Source organism: Monomorium pharaonis, chromosome 6 (genome assembly GCF_013373865.1).
Source record: "Monomorium pharaonis isolate MP-MQ-018 chromosome 6, ASM1337386v2, whole genome shotgun sequence".
NCBI classification, from domain to species: Eukaryota; Metazoa; Arthropoda; class Insecta; order Hymenoptera; family Formicidae; genus Monomorium; species Monomorium pharaonis.
In genome coordinates this window covers 5,590,990-5,612,284 of record NC_050472.1, presented here as the reverse complement: position 1 = coordinate 5,612,284, position 21,295 = coordinate 5,590,990, and the positions used below count along the sequence as shown (strand labels likewise).

Below are 21,295 nucleotides of genomic sequence, written 5' to 3'. Positions count from 1 at the left end.
CTGGAAAGAATTGCACGCAGAGAGAGAGAGAGAGAGAGAGATCACCGTTCCTATCTGAATAATTTATTCGATTTAACGATTGTTCGTTATTTTTCAGCGGCTTTCCTGATTAGTCGCTCAAATACCACAGTTCGAAATTGCTCAAATAATTTCTCGAAGTATTTTACGAACCATGAATCAATTTACTATTCTAAGCAATGCACATTGTTTTTTTTTTTAAACATTCGTTATTTCAATGTCTTGGAATAACAGCTGCGATACTTTGTTATCCACGTGAAGTCACATTTAACTTTGAAAAATGATTCCTCTCTTTATTTGATATTAGAATGTTTGTCTTGCAGCAAAATGTTATTAATTACCGAAATTGCGTTCTCGCGTTTCCGGAAAAAAAAAAAAGATCCGATTGTCCACCGACCACAGTTTCGTTCGTGTCTCCCAATCGGGTAAATGAATCCGCGCGCGGACGATTTGACGGTGATTTATTAATCGTGCCGCTCGTCGCACGTTACCGCGAATAAATTATGACGAATACGCGCTGATTAATTACAAGTCAATTAATGTCCCTCCCTCCCTTCCGGCGAAACGAGCAGCGAATAACACGGCAACTGGTGTATTCGCTCTGCTGCGACTGCTGCGAACACTTTATTAAATCCGCCATTAATTAATCACACTCGCGCCGGCGATACCTTTCCGCGCGATGCGCGCGATTGCTCGTATCGAGCGTCATTATTGCCGATTCATTATTCACGACTGTCGCAACGACGCCGATTTTTCCGAGGGCGCGCACGCGACGCCTGAATTTTGCATCGCCACCGTCGCGTTAATTACCATCCCCTTTCTCGCTCGTTCCTACCTTTTCCTTGATTCTTTTTTTTTTTTCATCTGTATCATTAATAAACGTCAACGTTCGGATTGTTGCAGAGGGAGGCCACGCAACGAGATGTGGAACGAGAACGCCGACAGCGAATGGAGGCTGAAGCTCGGGTACGCGAGGCTACGGCCGAGGCTGAAAGAGCGCGCTCGAGAGTCCATCATCTTCAGAGAGAGCTGGCCAGGTGAGAGATCTCACAGTTTCAGCCGTACTCGAAAGAGAGAGAATACAGAGGCGTTGAACATCGTTTAAACCAAAGTTCGAGAATCTCGCTTCCCTCTGATTTCCCTCGAAGTAAATCTTCCGCGGCTCGTCCCTCTTCCTACGCATTTTGCGCATTTCTTGCTATGCCTCAATCAAGGGAAATTATTAACTATAATGATAAATAATTTTTCCTAGAACTTATATGAGCCGCTTGTGTTTGTTAGATGTGCTCCAAATTTGTCAGAATTTTTTAAAATTTTTTTAGAGAAAAATATTATAGATCTTTATATTTTTTTCCTCTTTTCTCCTGTGATAATAACGAAAACTAAATTTGGGGGAAAATCCCCAAATCTGGCAAATCTGATTTGACTAATTGACCGAAATTTGGAGCGTGTTTGCGTGCGTATAACTCATGGCTCTCGTTTAAAAATTATATGTGTACGGTATAAAGTTTTATATATTGTTGAAGTATAATAAATAATTATGCAAAACTATGATGACACTCTAATGACCAGCTTGAGCGTCCTATGTAATTAATTCGATCCAACAAAACTGTTTTCAAAAAGAGATATATGTAACTAAACTTCTAGATATTTTAGCAAAACCGTCCTTTCCGCGCGGGGGACACAATAATAACATTGAAAGGCGGAAGTTTTAATGGGAACTTTCTCAAAAAGATAAGCGCGTCCGAATAACTTTTTCGGAAGTTCCCCCCCCCCCCCCGATTCTTTTTAACCCAAGAGTAACGCAAGCAGAAAGCGAGAGGGAATCGTGACTCCAAATCGGCTTACGAAGTTTCCGCCAATAATTCGAGGCGGTCTCGTGTAGCACGCGAGATCGATTTTCCTCCCGTTCTCTTTTTCCCGCGGCGCGCGCTCTCTCCGCTCCGCGAGAGAATCGCCTATTTTATTTGCAACCGCGCAGACGGTACTTTATTTCCTGCGTGCGGGCCGCCGCGCCCGCGCGCGATACATAAATATAAATGTATACCGGTGTGCGTGCGCGCGCGTGTGCGCGTAACGTATAAATAATGAGACCGCGCGCGTATCCCACGCAATAACCTCGGCGGATCGAATGGTAAATCATCGATATTGGCTCGTAACGCGCCGCGATGCGATCCCACCCGATCTAAATAGCCAACCATTCTGCGCCTTTGTCACCTTTCCCCGCTCCGAATTTATTATTCCGAATATCGAAACATCGCGTCGCGATATCACCGCGCGCGTCCGGAATGAAAAAGGACTCTCGATAGCGTCCTATTAACGAGATTCTCGAACAAGAAATATTTCTTGGCGCCGAAAAAAACTGTTAACGATGATAGAAATATGCTTCCCTTATAGATTTCGGAGAACGTTTCGCAAACGTTGGGAAACATTTCTTGTTCTTTCTTCGCCAACAGTTGTTTCATTATTTTAGTACTTTAAATTAAGGTTTTCAATTTTAGAATGTCAAATACGAGAAACTAGAGGTTTTTATGGACCGCGAGGAGTAACGGATTACAAATTAATTTTCCCGAATCGATTGCATTGAATTTTATTATATGCGTGTTTCGTTGATTTGCCGTAAAAGGATTAAAATCTCATCTTAAACGTAGCTTTAATCAGAGAGAGATGTCCGTCGAAACAAATATTTTTATTAATCTAATGCGATTGGAGTATCCGAACCAATTTCGCCGGATCCTTTCGGAGAAACGCTGTTAGCGGATATAAATGGATTTCTTTATCGTCGAGACCGTATATATACACACGCGGATTATTTGCCGAATAATTCGATAGACTGGCGGGCGCATTGGTCACGAAGGAAGGCCCTCGTGTGCATTTCTGTCAAAACCAACGATTCGTTTCGCCCAAGTACACGATAGGAAGGCCTTTCAATCGCGGCCCTTTGACTCGGTACCATCGAACGAACAAAAAAGAAAGAGAGAGAGAGAGAGAGAGAAATCTTTTTTCCCGGGGGATCAATAACACGCCGTAGAAATTAAACTGGCGAACCGACGACGAACGGGCTTATCAGCTTCGACCGGCCGGCGATAGGAATCGCGTTTCAACGTAGAATATATTGCAAAACAACTGTAGTCACTCGGATTTGCGCACGGACGAACGATCTCGCGGCAACATTTCAGAAGGGATATTGCCTTCGGAATGCTTGACAGTTTCCCTCAATCATTTGCATGCGAGCCTGGCAGTGTTCCAGTACGTAGATATAAATTATTAATACATTGTATAAATACGTACGGCTATATTTTACTATGTAGCCGCGTATCTCGAACGTTACATTCCCATGAACAGTTAGTATTCCTGACAATTTCGAGGTAACCGAGAAAGCTTTGGCCCTTCTCCAAAGAATTTTAAGAGTCCCCGCGCGCGTTTGAGGAAAACATTCCGGCAACCGAATGTAAAACTCCATGCTTATGGATGTGTGGATGTACGTAATAATTTCGGGATTAAACGTGAGATTAGTGAGCGGAATAAATGTAGGATTACCTTGACGGAATTTCGGGATCTTCGCGTGATCTACGATGGACTCTTATTCGTTCTGTACACTCGGTTCTCTCTCCCTCTCTCTCTCTCTCCCCCCTGGAGGAAAAAATAGCCCGTCCACCTATCGTACGGCGCACCACGCAACACGCATGAACGATGCGTGTACGGTAAATTGATATCCCTGTTTTACAGCGCGCAACGTGGCATGATGCATTATAACCAGCCGGATACGTCGGCGTGACGGTTCTCCGCCGTTACCGCCGGTGAATGAATAATCACGTGTTGCACGCTGCGACAGGGACGATCCACTAGCTTCCCTTTTGTGTCTCTTACGTCACTCCTCGCGTCCGATTTAATATCGGTGAACGTTAAATTTCCCTGGGCCTTGATTTCCCACAGAAGCCTCCGATTATCCCGCACTTAAGGCTTAACGTTGTTCTTAAACGTCGAAATATATAGAATGTCGAAATACTGTAATATTTAATATTAATATATAATTTATTAGAACAGAGTAGAATTTTAATTAATATTTTGGGACATTGAGAGATAATTAACGATTGGAGAAAAATCAATAAAGCTCCTCACATATTCTTCGAAGTGATCTCGGAACTTCTTTTTTGATAAAAATAGACGTTGCAACTTTAAAGAGATTGAATTTTATGTTTGATTGAATGTACTTTCATATAAATTCCGAATACAGATGCTACAGATATTTACTTGAAACAAATACACCGAAGAATTATGAATTACGAGAAAAGGCTTTAGTATAATCACAGGGAACGATATTCTTGGTAAAAAAAATTATAAACGCGCGTGATAAACGCGCGGCGTATTGTCGGATCGGCAAGCTCCGGAGGCATGAATTTTTTTTGCCTCTTTCTCCTATCGCGGACGTAAATCAGGACCCAAAGTGTTTTCTCGAACGGTAGTTCGCCGAAAGCACTTCTCGATAAGAGCGCGCGGGGGCTTAGAGGACCACGACGGCCGGACGGTACTTAAAATTCCGGGGTCCCGGCATTCTCGAAACGCGGCGCACTCCGACCGCTCAATTAAACGTGATCTTTTGTTCCCACGGTGCGTGTGCGCGCGCGTTCCCTCGTGGAATCTAGTCGCGATCGCGGCGGAGAATTAAAAATGCGGCCCTCGTAGCCCCGGCAGCGGCTTTTTACGAGCGGCCCGCCGAGAGTGAGAGCGGCGGCGGCATTATTTTTACGCGGTCGGACACGAAATTGAATTTCCCGTGCGTTTCCCTCCTCGCTCTCTTTCGGTGGCGCGTCCGCTGCAAGAGGGAATCCTATTAACCGCACGTAGGAACAATGCAACCTAAATAGCTGTACGTAACACGCGAAGGAGGAAGGGAATGGAGAAAGTAAAGGGAAGCGGTTCGCGTGGCGCGCCTACGTATGCGTCGGTCGGTCCTTCGTTTCTCGAATTTTCTCGGATTTTTCCGCGGGCAGAGGCGATTTGAAAATGCATTTATTCGCCCGGTGCATTTCCCCCCGATCAATTTGCCGGAACGAATAATAAGGTAATCAGCGAAATTGTGTGCCGAATAAATTATGCGTTTTCGCCGAAAGTGAAAGTGATTAATTAAATATCGAGCCGGTATTGATCAGAAGAATTATTAAAGCGATAATCAAAACTATCGCTTCAACAGATTTTTAGTCTTATTGAGAGAAATATATTTATTTTTAGTTACAAATAATTGTCATTTAAGTGGAAAGGAAAAAAATATCTTTGAATTGAGAAATAGAATTTTTTAATACTATTATCAAAATTTAGATAACTTTTATAATATTGAAATAAGAATACAATATTTTACTGAAATTTAAGATTATCAAACTTTATAAAAAAATTCCATATTCTTGCTTATATACGAAATAACAATTGTTAAATTGATACTAGTTTTTTTCTACGTAAAGAAATGTACACGAAGAGAAAAAGGGATTAGTTGTTAATTACAGCAGCAAAAATCTGTGTGTGGTGGCTAAATATTAGCTATATGCAATTTAACTGTCATGTGTGCAGATTCTTGCTGCTCCGACTAATCCCTTTTTTTTCCCCCCGTGCAGTCACGCGAGGAACGACGCGGTCGATTGTATTCGGCGCGCGTTATTTCGCGGATATGAAGAGCAAAAGCCGCGCGCGTTTTCGAAGCGCCGGAAGTTAATCTTCGTACAATCGTGCCGCCGAACTTCGCATCCGCCTCACCGGCGACATTTCGATGACGCCGTGTGTTATGGGATGTATAGCTTTTCGGGGCGTATCCCGCGTGTGCAGCGGACGTGTTGATTCGTGACCGGTGAAGTTTCGACGCGTTAACGAACGCGAAATCGGCGTGTCCCCCCTCCCCCCCCCCCCTCCCGGCAGACGCGACATACGTATTGCGCGTGTGTAAAACCGTTACGGGCGTGTAACAATTTCCATATGATAATTGAACGTCCCGGCGCACAAAGGGCGCATCGCTTAACGCCGCGCGCGATTGAACGCGGATACCTGTTTATTCTGCCGACTCTCCCGTGAGTTTGCGGGGCTCACGCGTGCGTGCGCCGGGACGTGCGTGCCGCTGCCACTCACGCGACCACCGACACGTGTAAATAGTAATTATAATGGACCGGAAACCGCCGCCCCAATGTCGCAGATTTCTCCTCGGAAATGGAAAATGTAAATTTCGTGTAAAGTCGTTTCCCTCGAAACGGAAATAAGTGGGCTCGAAATTTTCACAGGATAAAATTAATGTAAAACAAACCTAAAATTAAAGAAAAAGAAAAATTAAAAATTAGATTGAATGGAGGAGTGATTAAAGGGACACGCGACGGGGTTCGAAAAATTTCTGAGGGATAAAAATATAAAAATAACGGAAACGCAAATGATCGAATACGTAATAAAATAAATACTTCGTTAATCTTTTAAAAGTATATCTTTTAAGAAAAAAGAGAAACTGATCCGCTTTTTCTAGACGTTCTTGAATTGACGAGCGTTTTTCCGCCTGCGATTCGAGGCTGCACAGTACCCCAGAATCATCGTAATCGAATTTGCCGAGCAACAGTTGTAAATCATGAGGACCGGCTTGCTCGTGCCATGTGTTTCGAGCGAAAACAGAGAGAAGTAGAAAAGCGGAGAGGTGAGGGTGAGGGAGCGCTATGCTTGGGGGAGCTATACAGCCTGTTTTAAGGGTGCAGCAATTGCGAGTGTTACTTCGACGATCGATCGCGCTCCTCGCACGGTCTTTCGTACCTCTTCGCCTAACTAAAAATGTAAAACGGCAAACGAAACAAGTTCCCTTCGGGAAGATTTGCACACGATGATCTCGGTATATTTAACGCAATTAATTCAACGATATCAATATTTGTTTGTTATTAAAGTAACCTGTAACTAATGATAGTTAATGTCTTTAGACCATTCGTGCTTTTCATTCGTAAAAGTACTTTTGAACTGCATTTTTAAGAATAACTAAATGCATAAAAACTTTAAATATAATATTCTATTTGTTTCTTCGAGTCGAGATTATTGTCTTAAAAATTCTAAAATATAATGGCAATTTCTATTTCATAAATTTCAGTCAAAGTACAAACATTTTTTGGAATATATGCATTAAAGATTTTCCCTGTAAAATGTGTACTAAATTCTTTATCATATATTTAAGTTGTCGAATTAACGAGAGACGATCGCGATTTTTCTGCGATTCACGAATTTACCTTCATTAAATGTCAACGGAGTACAATCGAATTGAAACTCATAACCGGCTCGAAAGTTACTTCGCCAAGGACATAAGCAACGATATCTGTCCTGTTGGGGGGGCCGCCGATGGGAAGACGGAGGGTGTTGCCAGGCGCTGCGGTAACCTCTCGCTCGAAAGCCTCCCTCGAAAAGCTTAAATCGGCTTCATATCTCAGCCGCGCCCTCGCATCCCTAATCAGATCATTAACCCCGCGCAACGCGGAGCGGTTCGCGCATGAGGAAGTTTGCCAAACAAAAAATCCCGATCTTTTGATTTTGCCCCTTCGTGAGTAATGCGAGAAAAGAAGCAGGCAGCTTGACACCTCGAGGAAATGAAAAGGCGCCGTCTGAAGAATATGAAATGCATTCAGGGATACTTAATTCTCGAGTTTGGAATCGCTAAGAGGGTGTCAGTGAAAAGTTCGGAGATAATTGTGAAACTTTGAAGGGCCAAGCGCCGTAGATAGAGGTATTCGCGATTTTGATATTTTATTCGAATGAAAATATTGCAGGCTCAATGTCATCGCATATATACGGAAAAAACGATTTTTTTTTTATTAAAGTACTTAAAAATTTTGTTTGACACAAATCTAAAAATAATTTTGTTGCATTAAAATATTTATGAAGGATATGCAAGCATGATCAGCAAGAGCAGGAACGTTGAACAAAAGATGATAATCTAGCGAATCTGTTAAACGTGTAGCGATTTATAGTTTTAAATTCAAAGATTCTTATGTAGAACGAGCGCGAGACAAATATAGAGTGGTTAGTTAAAAAAAAAAAGAGAGAGATCTTCTTTGCGAGTTTATCTCTCGCGAGAGTAGAGTCCCTTTCGTCGAAGGCGAGGCTCTTCAGGGCCAAGGCGAGGTCGACCGCAGGGAGCGAAATAAATTTCCCGGCAGCACAATAGAAAGCTACCGAGGAAGCTACGAGAATGGTCTCAATGGCTCATTCAATTAGGATCTTTTCAACGTGGGATTAAAATCCGCGAGCCTCCACACGCTGACGGTTCTGGTTTGTTGTTGCAGGATGGAGGAGTCGTCGCGGAGTCTGCTGCAACAGAAGCACCGAGCCGAACAGCTGAAGCAGGAGAAAACGGCGCTCACACTGTCCTACGAGGTACGTAAAACTATCTTCGATCCTCACGGATTGTTAAGTAACTTGCTACGCTTTACCTTCGATTTTATCTAAATAATTTTGTATAAATATTTTCTTCGTAAACTTACACTACAAAAAAAATAACAGCAAAGCGTTAAATCGCACATTCAAACATGTAAATTTATTCACTTTATGGGGTACATTATATTTCCACGAAATAGAGATGAAAATATTGAGAATCCAACATTCACATTTGTAACAATTTTTAATTATGATTTTAAAAATTCTTATGGAATCAAGCGTGAAGTAACAACGGAAAAAATGCTTCGTACAAATTATTTAGTATCTTATTTTAACGTTTATCATACATTTATCGTAACATTCAATTTGTGAAATTAATATTTATTTCCATTTATTAACTTAAATTAACTTAATTTTGATTTAACTTGCTTTTTATCTTGTTTTATTTTTAAAATAAGAAGACGACAAGGAAAAGTTAAATTAAAGTTAATCCATTGATGGAAATCGACCATAAATAAATGTGCAACGATCTAACAAACGGACTTCAGATTTTTTATTTTTATGGAAATTCAGTATGTCAAAATACAGAATAGGAAATATTCGCGGCGCCCCAGCGTAATTTATCTCCAAGATTTGTCCCCATCTTTGTCAATCAAACGTGACGTGGTGCTGCACGCAGGCGATGACACGCGTACGAGATAATCGACGTTGATACGCGATCGCAGACGACAAACGCGCACTTATTGTTGGGGAATCCCGCGTTGTGAAGTATATATGGTTTGCGTGGAAGCCGCGGTACGATGACAGTCCCGGTAAAAGGTTTCCCCTTATCCAATAATACCGGTATTCTCCTTCACGGCGACGTGCCCTTATTGTATTTCACCGCGCGCGCGCGAGCACTCGGCCCGGATTGTCCCGGGTACTGTTACAAACCCGAATTTTGCTCGGTTCCCATTATTAAACGTCAAGTAGCGTGCCGGATTCACGGTAGCTTTGTCTCGTTGCTTCTCGCACACCGCTCGTCATCGGGGTCGGGCGATTTAATTCGATTCAACTTTGGCGAGACTTTACGATTCCACTTTCCCCTTTCGCGGAAAAATTTACATGTTTTTATCTTATTACCGTGCATGAATTTAATTTTTTTTTTTTTTTTGAGGGTATAATAAAATTATATGATACAACACAAAGAATCAAATAAAAAGTGTTAATAATTAAAATGTTATAAGCGTATATGTATTTTGTTAAATATAATTAATTAAACGTTTTTGCGATCTCCTTAAAAAATATATGTATGTGTGTATTTTTCTCTTTCTTGTTGTTAGTCTAGTCCGACTATTACTATTTTGTTGTACCTCGTGGAAAACAGACACGTCGGAATATCGATTGTGCGTGTGTTTTCAATTCCTTTGCCCGCACATCGTCTCTGCGCAGTGACGTAATTTGCGTTAAAACTCCCCTTGGGTTCGCCAAACTTTAGAATTAATATGACCATCGCGCGAATCGCGAAGCGATTTCGAAATTGATGCCGCGCCATCCTATCCAAAAGAATAGCGCCGATAAAAGCCCTTGCCGTTCCTGCGCGCGCGCTTCTCCTCGCCTCCTCGTTTCCGCAATTCGTGACTCTCGTAAAGCTCTCGCGGGCGATGATTTTCGGCGTAAAACTCGTATGCCGGCGGGAGGGGCGGAACGGAGGGACTCAGGTAATAAAGGGAGGGAACAGTAAACGCGGACGTTTACTGCCGATCCTTACAGCACGTGCGCTGCTGCTATCTCGTTCACGGGCGGTTTGCCCCTAAAAGAGTCGTACCGTATACCGGGGGGGTGTCTTCTCTCCGCCCCCGCCCTTTCCTCCCTTCCCCCTCGCGGTAGCGGCAGCAACGCGCTGCGGAGGGAATGGACGAGAAAGAGAGGCTATATCGCCGTCCCCCACGTGAAATAACGTTTAATATCGATCGTCACTCGATCCCCGGGTTCGATGTCGACCCGCCACCGCCTGTCAATGACAAGCCGCGCAATCTCTACGGGAAGCGTACTGTATAATGTTACGTCTGAACGCACGAATGTACTTCTATCGCACTGCACGCTGCACGGATCGGTGACGATAATGCGAGGAGGAAAAAAAATGTTTCGCCGAGTCGGATCGAGTGACGAGACGGCATCCGGCGAGGGAGACGTTCCCGTAGGGATTGCGAAACTAATTCCCGACCGGAGAGAAAAGTTGAGAAGCTCGGAGAAGTGCGCAGCGCAACGGCTGACGAGTTTAGAATATTCCACCGTTTAATGGAGATTACATTTTTTTTTACCCATTAAAAGAGCTAAGCGAGAACGAATCTCGCTGTATAAAAATGAAGAGTGATGGAAAACCGAATATTTCGGGAGAAAATAATGGACGAAAATTTCGGATCCTATTATTTGTTAAATAAATGAAAAAGTATCGGCTTTTTTGAAGAGATAACGTCATTCTTGTTGTAGAGTGATTACTTTACAGTATATTAACATACTGGCAGATACTATGGTGAATTATATATTACATTGTTGGAAAAGTGACGTCAAAAGAGCTGCCTGTAAAAAGAAGAGCTGATGCCATTTAAATTATTTGCAATGCTAGTTTGTTCCGGCAAAATGAGTCCGAAGTAAAAAGATTGCATGCGATTGTAACGTACGAGTCTTAGAGAGGAACAAAAATATTGTAAAAAACATTGGAAAATTTCTCATTATATATATTTTTTTATGTAACAGATGTTGGTTTTTCAATATATAATTTGCTACAGTATCTACAATTATAACGAGAGAAATGCCAGAAGAGTCAAGACTCTATCCTTGACTCAATATACATAAGAAATAAGATTAAAATATAAAAATTGTAAAAATAAAAATGATAGTCAACAATGACCACTTGGTACCTTTAAAAAGTGTTAAAGTATAACGGCATAAAAATTATAGGTATAATTTAATATTAGGAAAACATTCGATTTTTATTGTTAACTAAATTTATAACGGAAAGGTAATCTCCCTGGATTGAAACGTCTGGACTTTTCAGCTGTTTCTCTGAGCAAAAAAAAAGTATATGTGGTACTTCGAGATCTCGGCGTCGTCGAGAAATAACGCGTGTCGACGAGAATTCGCAGAAGGCGGACGGTCTGCATTTTTACTCTCCCTCAGGCCGAGGCACGACAGAAAATCGTTGGTTTCCTCGCTCGTTGCGACGCGGGGGTGTGTTATAGCGGGGGTCGACTGTTATAAATCAGACACACGCACCCTCTATTAGCACCCCTGTCCCCGACAGAGTTCTCCGCGGCACTAATTCAACGTTAAACGCCTTTCTACTAATAACGACTGGTTATTATTATTGTGGCCTACCGCGAGAAAGAGAGAGAAAAAGAAAGAGAGAGAGAGAGAGAGAGAGAGAGAGAGAGAGAGACGTTCGTCGACGTCAACGTTGCCGGCGTCGCCGGAAAACAATGCGCTTGATCGTTCGCCGAAACGTTTCCGACTCGTTTTCTCGTTGAACTCAACGGCGTTCGGCCGTTTAAAAGACCGAGTCCTGATTCGAGGCAAACAGTAATAAGAGAGAGGCGAGCTGGTCACGAACTTCACCGCCACGTAATTACTTCCGTTTGAGAACTAAAGTAAGGAGGCACTGGCGGGTTAAAGTTTTTAAAGACCTCAACCTTGCGAACTGAATTGCCCCGATGGTACTGAAAGTCAGACGTTAGAAGTCTTCTTTTATTTTAAAAAGCAACAGCGGCATATTGAAAACTCGAAAATGAGAATTTAAAAGACATTCTAGTGTACGTGTAAAAACGATTTCATAATTTCAAACAGGAAATTAAAACGCAAAAATTTGTAAAGTGACGATCCATCAGTTAATCTGCCATTTTCTGATTCTAATTTTTCTCAGAAACATTTACCGTATAGACTAAATTTAATGTTGGATTTATATCATCGATGTTATTACAAAACAACATAATTTTTATGTAAAAAATTAGAGCTTTATGTGGTTACTATTTTACAATAACACTCTTCTTTTTTAAACTTAGTAGATTAAAAAAAAAAGTTTTGTTTTACAAATTAATTGTCTTTAATTACAAGTATAATAGTAAACCATAAATAAAAGGAACTATATCTGTTTTATTGTATTTTCCACAAATTTCAATTTGAACTACAAATCTCTCCTCACTTATTTACAGAACTTCTGATGAACGTTAAATATAATTTTTGAAGATTTAAATAAAAAGAAAAATAGGTTTCTGGATTTCCACTTTGAACGTTTACATAATAATAATAACAACTATTCGTGTGAAATCACCGGAATGCTTTCCACGTGCAGTCCCGCGAGTGGATACTTAAGAGGCAAATGGCAATCGTCACGAGTGTGCCACGGCGTAATTACTCCCAATTTGAGAACAGGAGTAAGAAGACCGTCGCGCGGATGTTGTCCTGGTATTTTAAGAACGGATAATTTAAGAGAGCGGTTCCGTTCTGTAATAGGACCGCCCGTCGAGGAAATTGCGGAAATATCCGTGTGTTGTGCCGCGCGGCCTGGGATATTTAAATCCGACCGGTCGATTTTCTTTTTACGGTGACCGAGTTAAAACGCGAGCGCACGATGTTTAACGCCCAGTAGTCGCGAGGAGCGACGTGAGTCACTCCGGCTTGATAGGATCGAAACAATCCATTAGCGCTTAATTTTAACGACCGTCGAGAATTGAGCTCTAGCGCGTGCTATATTTACAGAGCCTTCATTGGCCTGCAATTTTTTTTTTCTTTACTTTCACACCGAGTTAAGAACGAGATTATGATCGCGAACGTGTGTGCTTTAAATAGGATTAAAACCGCCGAATGCGAAAGTGTTCGCTGAGCAATAATTTGTCTTGGATTAATTTTATCAGACGGTTTATGTAAAGTGCTAGATTTTAATTAAAGTTACCTTTTACTTTATTATGCAATTGAGACATTCTTTAAAAAAGAGAAGATGAAAATAGTAGAATATATCGAATAATAAATTCATAATGTGTATCATTCTAATTAGTCTCTCTCCCTCTCTCTCTCCCCCTTTTTCTCTCTTTCTTTCTCTCTTTTTTTACAAATTAGAAATTAGAAATTGTGGTGTTATTATCTTTTAAATCTTTCCAGATTTTAACGTGATGTTTTTTACTTAATTGATTGTTTTATATTTCAAAAACTGTAAAGAAGGAGAGAGAAAGAGAGAGATTATCATTATGGAGACATTATGGATTACAGATATTGTAGTTAATAATAATTATATGCAACATGAATTAGTTATAATGATCGTTATTATTATAATATATTGCACTTCAATAAAGTGCCAGCAACAATAATTATTCCGCATCGTTGCAGGATGTCGTAATTGGAGATGTTAATTTTCAGACCCGGCGACGATAATTTCCGACAAATTTCGGATTACGCTGCGCTTATCATCGCATTGTCATGTCGCGCATTGTTGTTCGTATCGTTAACAGTCCTCTCTGTGTCCCTTGCGTCCCGTCTCCACGTGGCGTCACGTAGCTTTAGGGACCGTGCCAGGAATAATGTTTACCTCGTCTGTTTGCAGACGCGCGTGCACCAGTACCAGGCGCAGATATCGAAGCTGCAGCTGGAGAACGAGTCGATGCGTGGTCAGCTGCGCGGCCTGGAGGCGGCATGCGCCGGTGAAGTGCACGCCGCCCTGGTCGCACGCTTGGCGACCCTCGAGACGGAGCACGCGGCCCTGGCGCGGGACGCCGACGCGCAGCGTCGGCAGTACGAGCGGTGCCTGGACGACGTCGCCAACCAGGTGGTCCGCGCTCTCCTATCGCAAAAGGTTCATCGCTATGCTCTCGTTACCACCCTGCACCTTTATCTCTGCCCCTCCGAATAGACAGTACTCGCTACGAAGAAGCCGTCATGCGTATGCAGAGCTTTGCGTGCAAACTTTCATATGGCTTTTTTATTTGAAATAGAAGTTAAAAATGTATGGTCTTATCTGTGATACAAATAAATAAGATTCTGACATTTTCTTTAATTTTACATTTTGCCTAAACCTTAGTTGTAAAATTTTATCGTTTTTATTAGGATTTATTAAGACATTATTTAAGGAATAATGAATGAAATTTGTAATCATGGATCTTTAACACTATTTAATAATGTTCAGAATCTGTCGCGCTTAGAATTAGAAGAGTAATTATGATGTCCGCGTATGCAAGAATCTTTTCAAAATTTTTTAAGAATAGAATCTAAAAATATCTTTTTTTCACTGATGTATTTGTTCTAAGATTTAAATAATTCAGAAAAAGAGTAAAATTTAATTTAGATTATGTACGTAATATACAGTTTGTATAAATCTAAAAGGTCTATTATTTTTTAAAAAGCATTTTTTATCCGATATTAATAAATATTAAAAATACTCTATTTGAAAGTACTTTTTGAAAAGCTAATTTGCTAACACGCTTCTTCTCACCCGCTAACGCGCTTTCCTCGAACGATGTATCGCGAGGTATGTCGAGAACAAGAGTACTGATGACCAACGGATTGTTCTCAGGGTCTCAGGGAAGAAATAGGTGCGTTGCAGAGACGTATACGAGAGCTTGAAGCTCAAAATCGAACGCTGTCGGGACTCTTGGCGCAGGCTGCCAGTCCTGGAAGCCCAACCGAACTTATCCAAGGAATCCTCGAAGGTGGTCCAGCTGCCCTAGTCACCGCCTTGGGTCTGGATCCCTCTTGGGTCCCCCTCTCGAGGCCGCGTTCCCTCAACTTGCAGATACCCGTGATGGCAGCCACTAAGTGCCGACGTAACAGACCTCTTGGTACTAACTCATCTTTCATTGTGAAATTAAGTTAGAAATCTAAAAAAAATTTTTTTTTTTATTCTTAAAATATTTTATTCTATCATTTGATGATATTATTACATCTCAATGATGCGATATAGAGTAATAAAACAAAACTACGAAACGCCCGCTCTTCTCGGGACTGCTCGACCAAATCGTTTGCAGCGCAAAAACCATCGGAGGAAGAGGGCAGCGAGAGCCCGGAGAGCGGTAATCGCGACGAGGGCTACTCGACCATGTCGAGCGACGTCCAGGGCGAGGGTACGCGTCAGGAGCCGTCCGCGCGCGGCCTTGAAGATCTGAAGGAGGCGACCGACGAGACCGAGGCCGACGTTTCGCCGGACGCGCGTCTCGTCGCTCTCGACACCGGCGACCCGGACGTCCTCTTTCTACCTCTGAATCTCACCGTTGGCATTAATCCGCGCCACAGTTATCCCCCGACTAAGGATCTGTTGCCCTATCAACACGTGATGCGCAGCTTCTCCGACAGCCACCTCTGTCTCAAACTCACCACCACCACCAATTTTACGCCGTACAAGCTGCCTAGCCCCATGGCCTCGTCCTCTCTCCTGCTGGTGGAGGAAGAAGGCTGGGACGCTGAGTACGTGCAACAATGGCTCAGGTATGTTCACCGTATATGTATATATGTCTTAAAGGGTGTATAATTACTAGATTATGAAGGTTGGATTAAACAAAAAATGAACAACTGCAATAAACAAATCCAACGAATAACTGTCATTGCAATTGAATTTTGACAGCTGTCAAATTTGTATAGATAGTTATCTATACAATTATCGTTGTAGTTTATTTTCAAAAAGTAAAAAATAAAAAGTTAAATGTCGCGCGCGAAGCGTGCGTCTGTAATGTCTAGTTAATATAAATTTAAAAAATAAGATAAAAGGGTGTGATTTTTAAGAGTTAGAAGGATGAATAATATTTGTCAGATTATCCAGAGCCGATCCATCCTGCGTTCGTCTTGTCAAACATTATGCATTTATATTTCAAATATGTTACGCATTGTAAAAAAATGTGATAAAGTTGTATGTATTTATACAATTACGGTTTTCCAATTGCACATTTTTTTTTTACGAAACCGATGCAGCCGGAAGAGAAAACCGTACGCTCGCTAGAGCTATCTAGATTACTGATAAAATCGAAACGTAAAGATATGGAATTGATCACCGCATGGGTTTCAGGCTCGATGACAGTAGAAGCGCGCAGCAGCACAGGGATCTGCTTGAATTGGAGTACGACAGGGCGGAGCTGGAGGATTGGAGTTTCTCTCTGTCCACGGAGGATCTCGTTCAAAATGAATCCGCATTGTGGAAGGAGCAGCCAGCTACTACAAACACGCCCGCCCTGCCGGCAATCAAGGAGCATAATCTCCTGGAATTGGAGGAGGACGCGAACGAGTGTCTATGGAATGGCGCGAGCTATCTCGCTGACAGGACTGGAGGAGAGCTGGTACGCTCGTCGAGCGTTACACGATATCGATCGACGTCTACCGCGTTCATTTAGTTAGCTTAATAAGAATGTCATTGCGAAAAGTCTAGTCTGTTGCAGGCTGATTAATTTTGGTTTTTATTAATTTACTAATTGAATGTATTAATTCATAAATAAATGCATATTAAAACCTTAAATACTTTTAAATTTACAAAAGAGCTTAATACTTAAAGAATAGAGATCTTCCGTTCATCCTTGTGACTTATAATTATTCTATATCAAAGATATTTGTTCAGATATTTTAATAATTATTTGCTTATTTTTCACTTTTTTTTCTCTTTTAAAGTTTTATTAAAAATTTTAAACTTTAAAACACATAATATGTACTTGACTCAGTTTGAATTAGCACACACACTTTATAATTATAAAGTTAATTTTATTTGACAAAATCAATGTCAGTATTCATTAATTAATTTTTTAAATTAATTATAATTTTTTATTTCCCAGGTTGCGCTTTTAATGGACGCAAGAGCGAACGGACCCTGGCCATATGCCTCAAGTCCCGGCGCATCCTGGAGCAGCGAGGAGGGTGCCCTAGAAAACTCGAGTAAGCGTTCATCAGCGGCGCTTTCCGGCTGCAGTGATGATCCCGACACTCCGTCAATTGGGACGGATTTCACCAGGGACTTTTACCGGCTAGTAAAGTTTGAAAGTACCAAAAGTCTAGCGAGCACGTCGTCCAGGAGCGGTAGACCACCACCAGACAGGGAACAAGCGCTTCAGAGCGTCCTGTCTTTCATCGCCGAGCAACAAATGTACCTCACGGAGTCACCGAACAATCCCGTAGAACCGCAGAACGTGTCTCACTCGACCGAAGGTGATTAACCAATTAATCGTATTTGCTAATTAAACAGGGAATATCCCATGCTATTTTGCATTCAAATTATCGTTGATGTAATTATAATACAGAAAGTAAACAAAAAAGCAACTAAGAGACAGTAAAAAAATTTTTTTTAATATAAATATAAATAGGAGTTGAAATAATAAAAAAGGTATATTAAAAAATGTATTTTAAATTGCTCCACTTACAGAAGTGGGCTATAGTAAAAATGATTTTACGGGAGAGATGAAAATACCAGAGATAGAAGGATCGCCCGCTCAAGAATGCAGTACCGAAAACGCAATAGAAATAAGCAGCAACGACGAGTTGCTCGATCAAATACAAGTACCACCGTTGGCACCCGAAGAAAGGATCGTAAGTGCCGTGTCGTGTAACGGCGGAATCACGTATACAACAGTAGCTCCGTCGGAATTAGGAGCTGTTCCTGAGGAGGACGAAGAGGCCGCGACTTCCTCTACGCCTAGTACGGTTGTAAGTTTTGCTTCCGAATATTACTCAAATTTGCACGAAGAAAAAGGTAATATCCGTGAAATTTCCTTTCTTTTTCTTCAATAATTTTCTAGCCCATTTAAAAGACAAATTCGTGAATTTACTTTGCTTAATATTGAATATATGTAGTATAATATATAATCTATATAAATAAAAATGTAAATGTTTGTTCCTCATTTAAGATCTCCGTAAATTTTTCACCGATTGCTTTGAAATTTTGACACTATGTTGCATTCGTAACCGGAAGTGTTCTTATGGAGTCTGCTTTTGGAAATACTGTGTGTTTCAAAAATGATGGCCATAATTTAATTTTAAACAATATTTTTTTGTAATTTTGACACAACGTTGTATTGAATTTAGTTAGAAGTACGCGAATAAATGAATATTAGATTTATTACTGGTCGTTTCATAAATGCAAGCCTTTAATTTGAAAATGTTTCTTTTAGCGTGTATATGACAATTTAGAATCAATGGCAGGATTTGAAATTTTGACACAATGTTGCATTCGAAAATAGGAATGTTCTTATAGAATTTGATTTTGGATATACCGGGAAACAAATTAATTGAATACAGTGCTAAAGGCAATAAATAAATGAAGTAAGTTAGAAGTATGTGAATAAATGAATATTAGATTTATTAAAGATAGATAAATGCTTGAATGGTAAATTTAAATAATAAAAAATTTGAGAAAAATGTTTATATTAAAAGACAAATACAGGATATTAAAAAAGGTAAAATTGAACACTAATTTTGAAATAATTATAGATTTGATATTAATTATTTTAAATTAAATCATTTTAAATTAAGTAATTTCGAAATAATTATATTGACCGGGAGAGATCGGGAGAGACGGGGAGAGACGGGGGGAGACGGGTAGAGACGAGTAGAGACGGGGAGAGACGGGGAGAGACGGGGAGAGACCGAGAGAGACCGGGAGAGACGGGGAGAGACCGGGAGAGACGGGGAGAGACCGGGAGTGACGGGGAGAGACCGGGAGAAGCCGAAAGAGACCGGGAGAGACGGGGAGAGACCGGGAGAGACGAGGAGAGATCGGAAGATACTGGGAGAGACGGAGAAAAACGGGGAGAGACCGGGAGAGATGGGTAGAGACCGGGAGAGACGGGTAAAGACGGGGAGAGACCGGGATAGACGGGGAGAGACAGGGAGAGACCGGGAGAGACGGGGAGAGACGGGGAGAGACGGGGAGAGATCGGGAGAGACCGGGAGAGGCGAAGAATGTTTCTATTGTGTTTAAATTAAGGTAATAAGAAAAATGAAGATGGCTGTTATTTTATTGAAAAAAAGGAACTTATTTAAAACAGTCTTTTGAATGGATTTCTAAATCTATGGCAGTTTAAAAAAAAATAACAAAATATTGATTCATAAAATTAATCAATAATAAATTAAATACATACGCTCTAATTCAAAATGCTTAATTTAAAAAAATGGGTATTTTAAAAAAATTCGGTTTTTTTAATTGAAAATTATTTCTAAGTTTTAATAAAATAAGATTTATATTACATTATAATAAAAATACAAAACAATAAATAGAAACAAATTAATTGAACACAGTGCCAAAGGCAATAAATAAATAAAGTAAGTTAGAAATACGTGAATAAATGAATATTAGAGATTAGTTATTAAAGATAGATAAATGCTTATTAAAAAATAAAATAAAAAGAGCAACAGTAAAGCAAAGCTCTTGAAAGTTAAACAACGAAAGCAAAGAAAATTTGAAAAAAATGTAGCATAAGAATAGAGAGCCACAGCAACGCGTGGGATAGTTAGTGGCATAGTTAGTACTATTATAAAATAATATATAATTAGTTAACATATTAATTAACATATTAATAAACTCTATTAATACTACAGAGAGAGATTAATTTTGTATTTATAAATAAAATGTGTAATCTAATTCTTAGCTTACTTTGTTATAATAACAATTATGATGTTCATACAGGTCAGTCCGGCACGAGCGACGCTTCTTGTGGAGGGTAGGGATCGAACATTAAGCTTCCATGAGCGGGCCACATCCAAGGACGTTATAGACGAATTAAACCGCATGATTCGAAAGGGCGAGGATACTACCGTCGCTCATAACATTGTTAACAACGACTCGCAGCTGGAGAAATTGGATCTCGCTTGCTGTTGCCCGACAGGATGGGTTCACGTTGAACGTGATATTGACTTCACCGACCCCAAGGTGAATTGCCTACCAAAACTAAATTATAAAAATGTTTAAGTAGTATATAAGTAATAGAATAATGCTCGCGCAAATAGACCATACTTTAATGGTTTTATTAATTTTTCGAGCAAAAATTGATTGTTAGAAATTATTTGCATAAGATATAATAATTCTTCAGTAAAAGCTACCACAAATTAAAGATACTTATTACGTAACTTGCTTTACTTTATTATATATTTTTAATATATGTAATAATTTTCAGGTAAAAAAATAATCACTAATTTTTATATGTTTATTTAGGCCAGAGCCAATCTTTTAGACGTGATGTTAGCTAGCAGCGAAAGTTCCTCAGCGACATCGAGCAGCGGTTCGGCAGGCAGCGACTCGGGGGATGAACCACCTGATTACCGTCACTTACACAGATTACACCGGTACCGACGGCAAAAGAAAGGTATTTGTCTTCGGATATCTACTCCGTAGACACTCTCGCCATGCCGTTTTCGCGTATCACTACTCACCACTTTTGCGCAAAACGCGTAATTTAAATGTGATTCTACAATCTCTGTCAGTCTTGGCGCCTAATTCTTAGCTAACACTTTTTATCTTTAACAATCATTGTTTAATACTCTCATTATGCTTTTTTGTTTAAAAATAAAACTACTAATCAACCAGCGTGAAAACGCAAAACGGTTGAAGCTACAACTTTATTAACAAAAATCCAATATCGGAAATCTATACGTTGTATGCAGAACATCTAAATTTATTTTATTTATTTTGATAGTTAGAATAAAATGTTGCTACATTAGTTTTAGATTATACAGAATTTGTTATTAAAATTTTATTTTATTTTATTAATGAATTTAAGTATTAAATATCTTCGTTAAATTAAATCTCAAATTATATTTAAAATCAATCTTGTTACACATTTCACGTGTAAAATTATTGCATTAGTAAATATCAAGAAGGAGCAAATTAGATAACAGTTTAAACGCTTTTTAGGCGTATAGTCTTCCAATATTGGAGAAAACAAGCTTATGGAATGCTTTAGGTAATTTT

At 40.2% G+C, this 21,295-nt stretch overlaps 1 protein-coding gene across 5 annotated transcripts in view; it reads left to right on the top strand.

Moving 5' to 3' along the window:
- The window catches only part of LOC105834768, a 225,607-nt gene that overhangs the window by 198,800 nt on the left and 5,512 nt on the right, over window positions 1–21,295 (top strand). For 4 of the 5 annotated variants that reach the window (XM_012677468.3, XM_036288253.1, XM_036288252.1 and 1 more), the window contains 10 exons: window positions 922–1,055; window positions 8,304–8,394; window positions 13,970–14,218; window positions 14,936–15,200; window positions 15,387–15,843; window positions 16,418–16,685; window positions 17,172–17,541; window positions 17,756–18,036; window positions 20,015–20,257; window positions 20,540–20,690. In XM_012677468.3, coding sequence (XP_012532922.1) covers window positions 922–1,055; window positions 8,304–8,394; window positions 13,970–14,218; window positions 14,936–15,200; window positions 15,387–15,843; window positions 16,418–16,685; window positions 17,172–17,541; window positions 17,756–18,036; window positions 20,015–20,257; window positions 20,540–20,690 — 2,509 coding nt within the window. The remainder of the gene's footprint in view (window positions 1–921; window positions 1,056–8,303; window positions 8,395–13,969; window positions 14,219–14,935; window positions 15,201–15,386; window positions 15,844–16,417; window positions 16,686–17,171; window positions 17,542–17,755; window positions 18,037–20,014; window positions 20,258–20,539; window positions 20,691–21,295) is intronic. The other variant, XM_036288250.1, reaches the window with a different exon arrangement.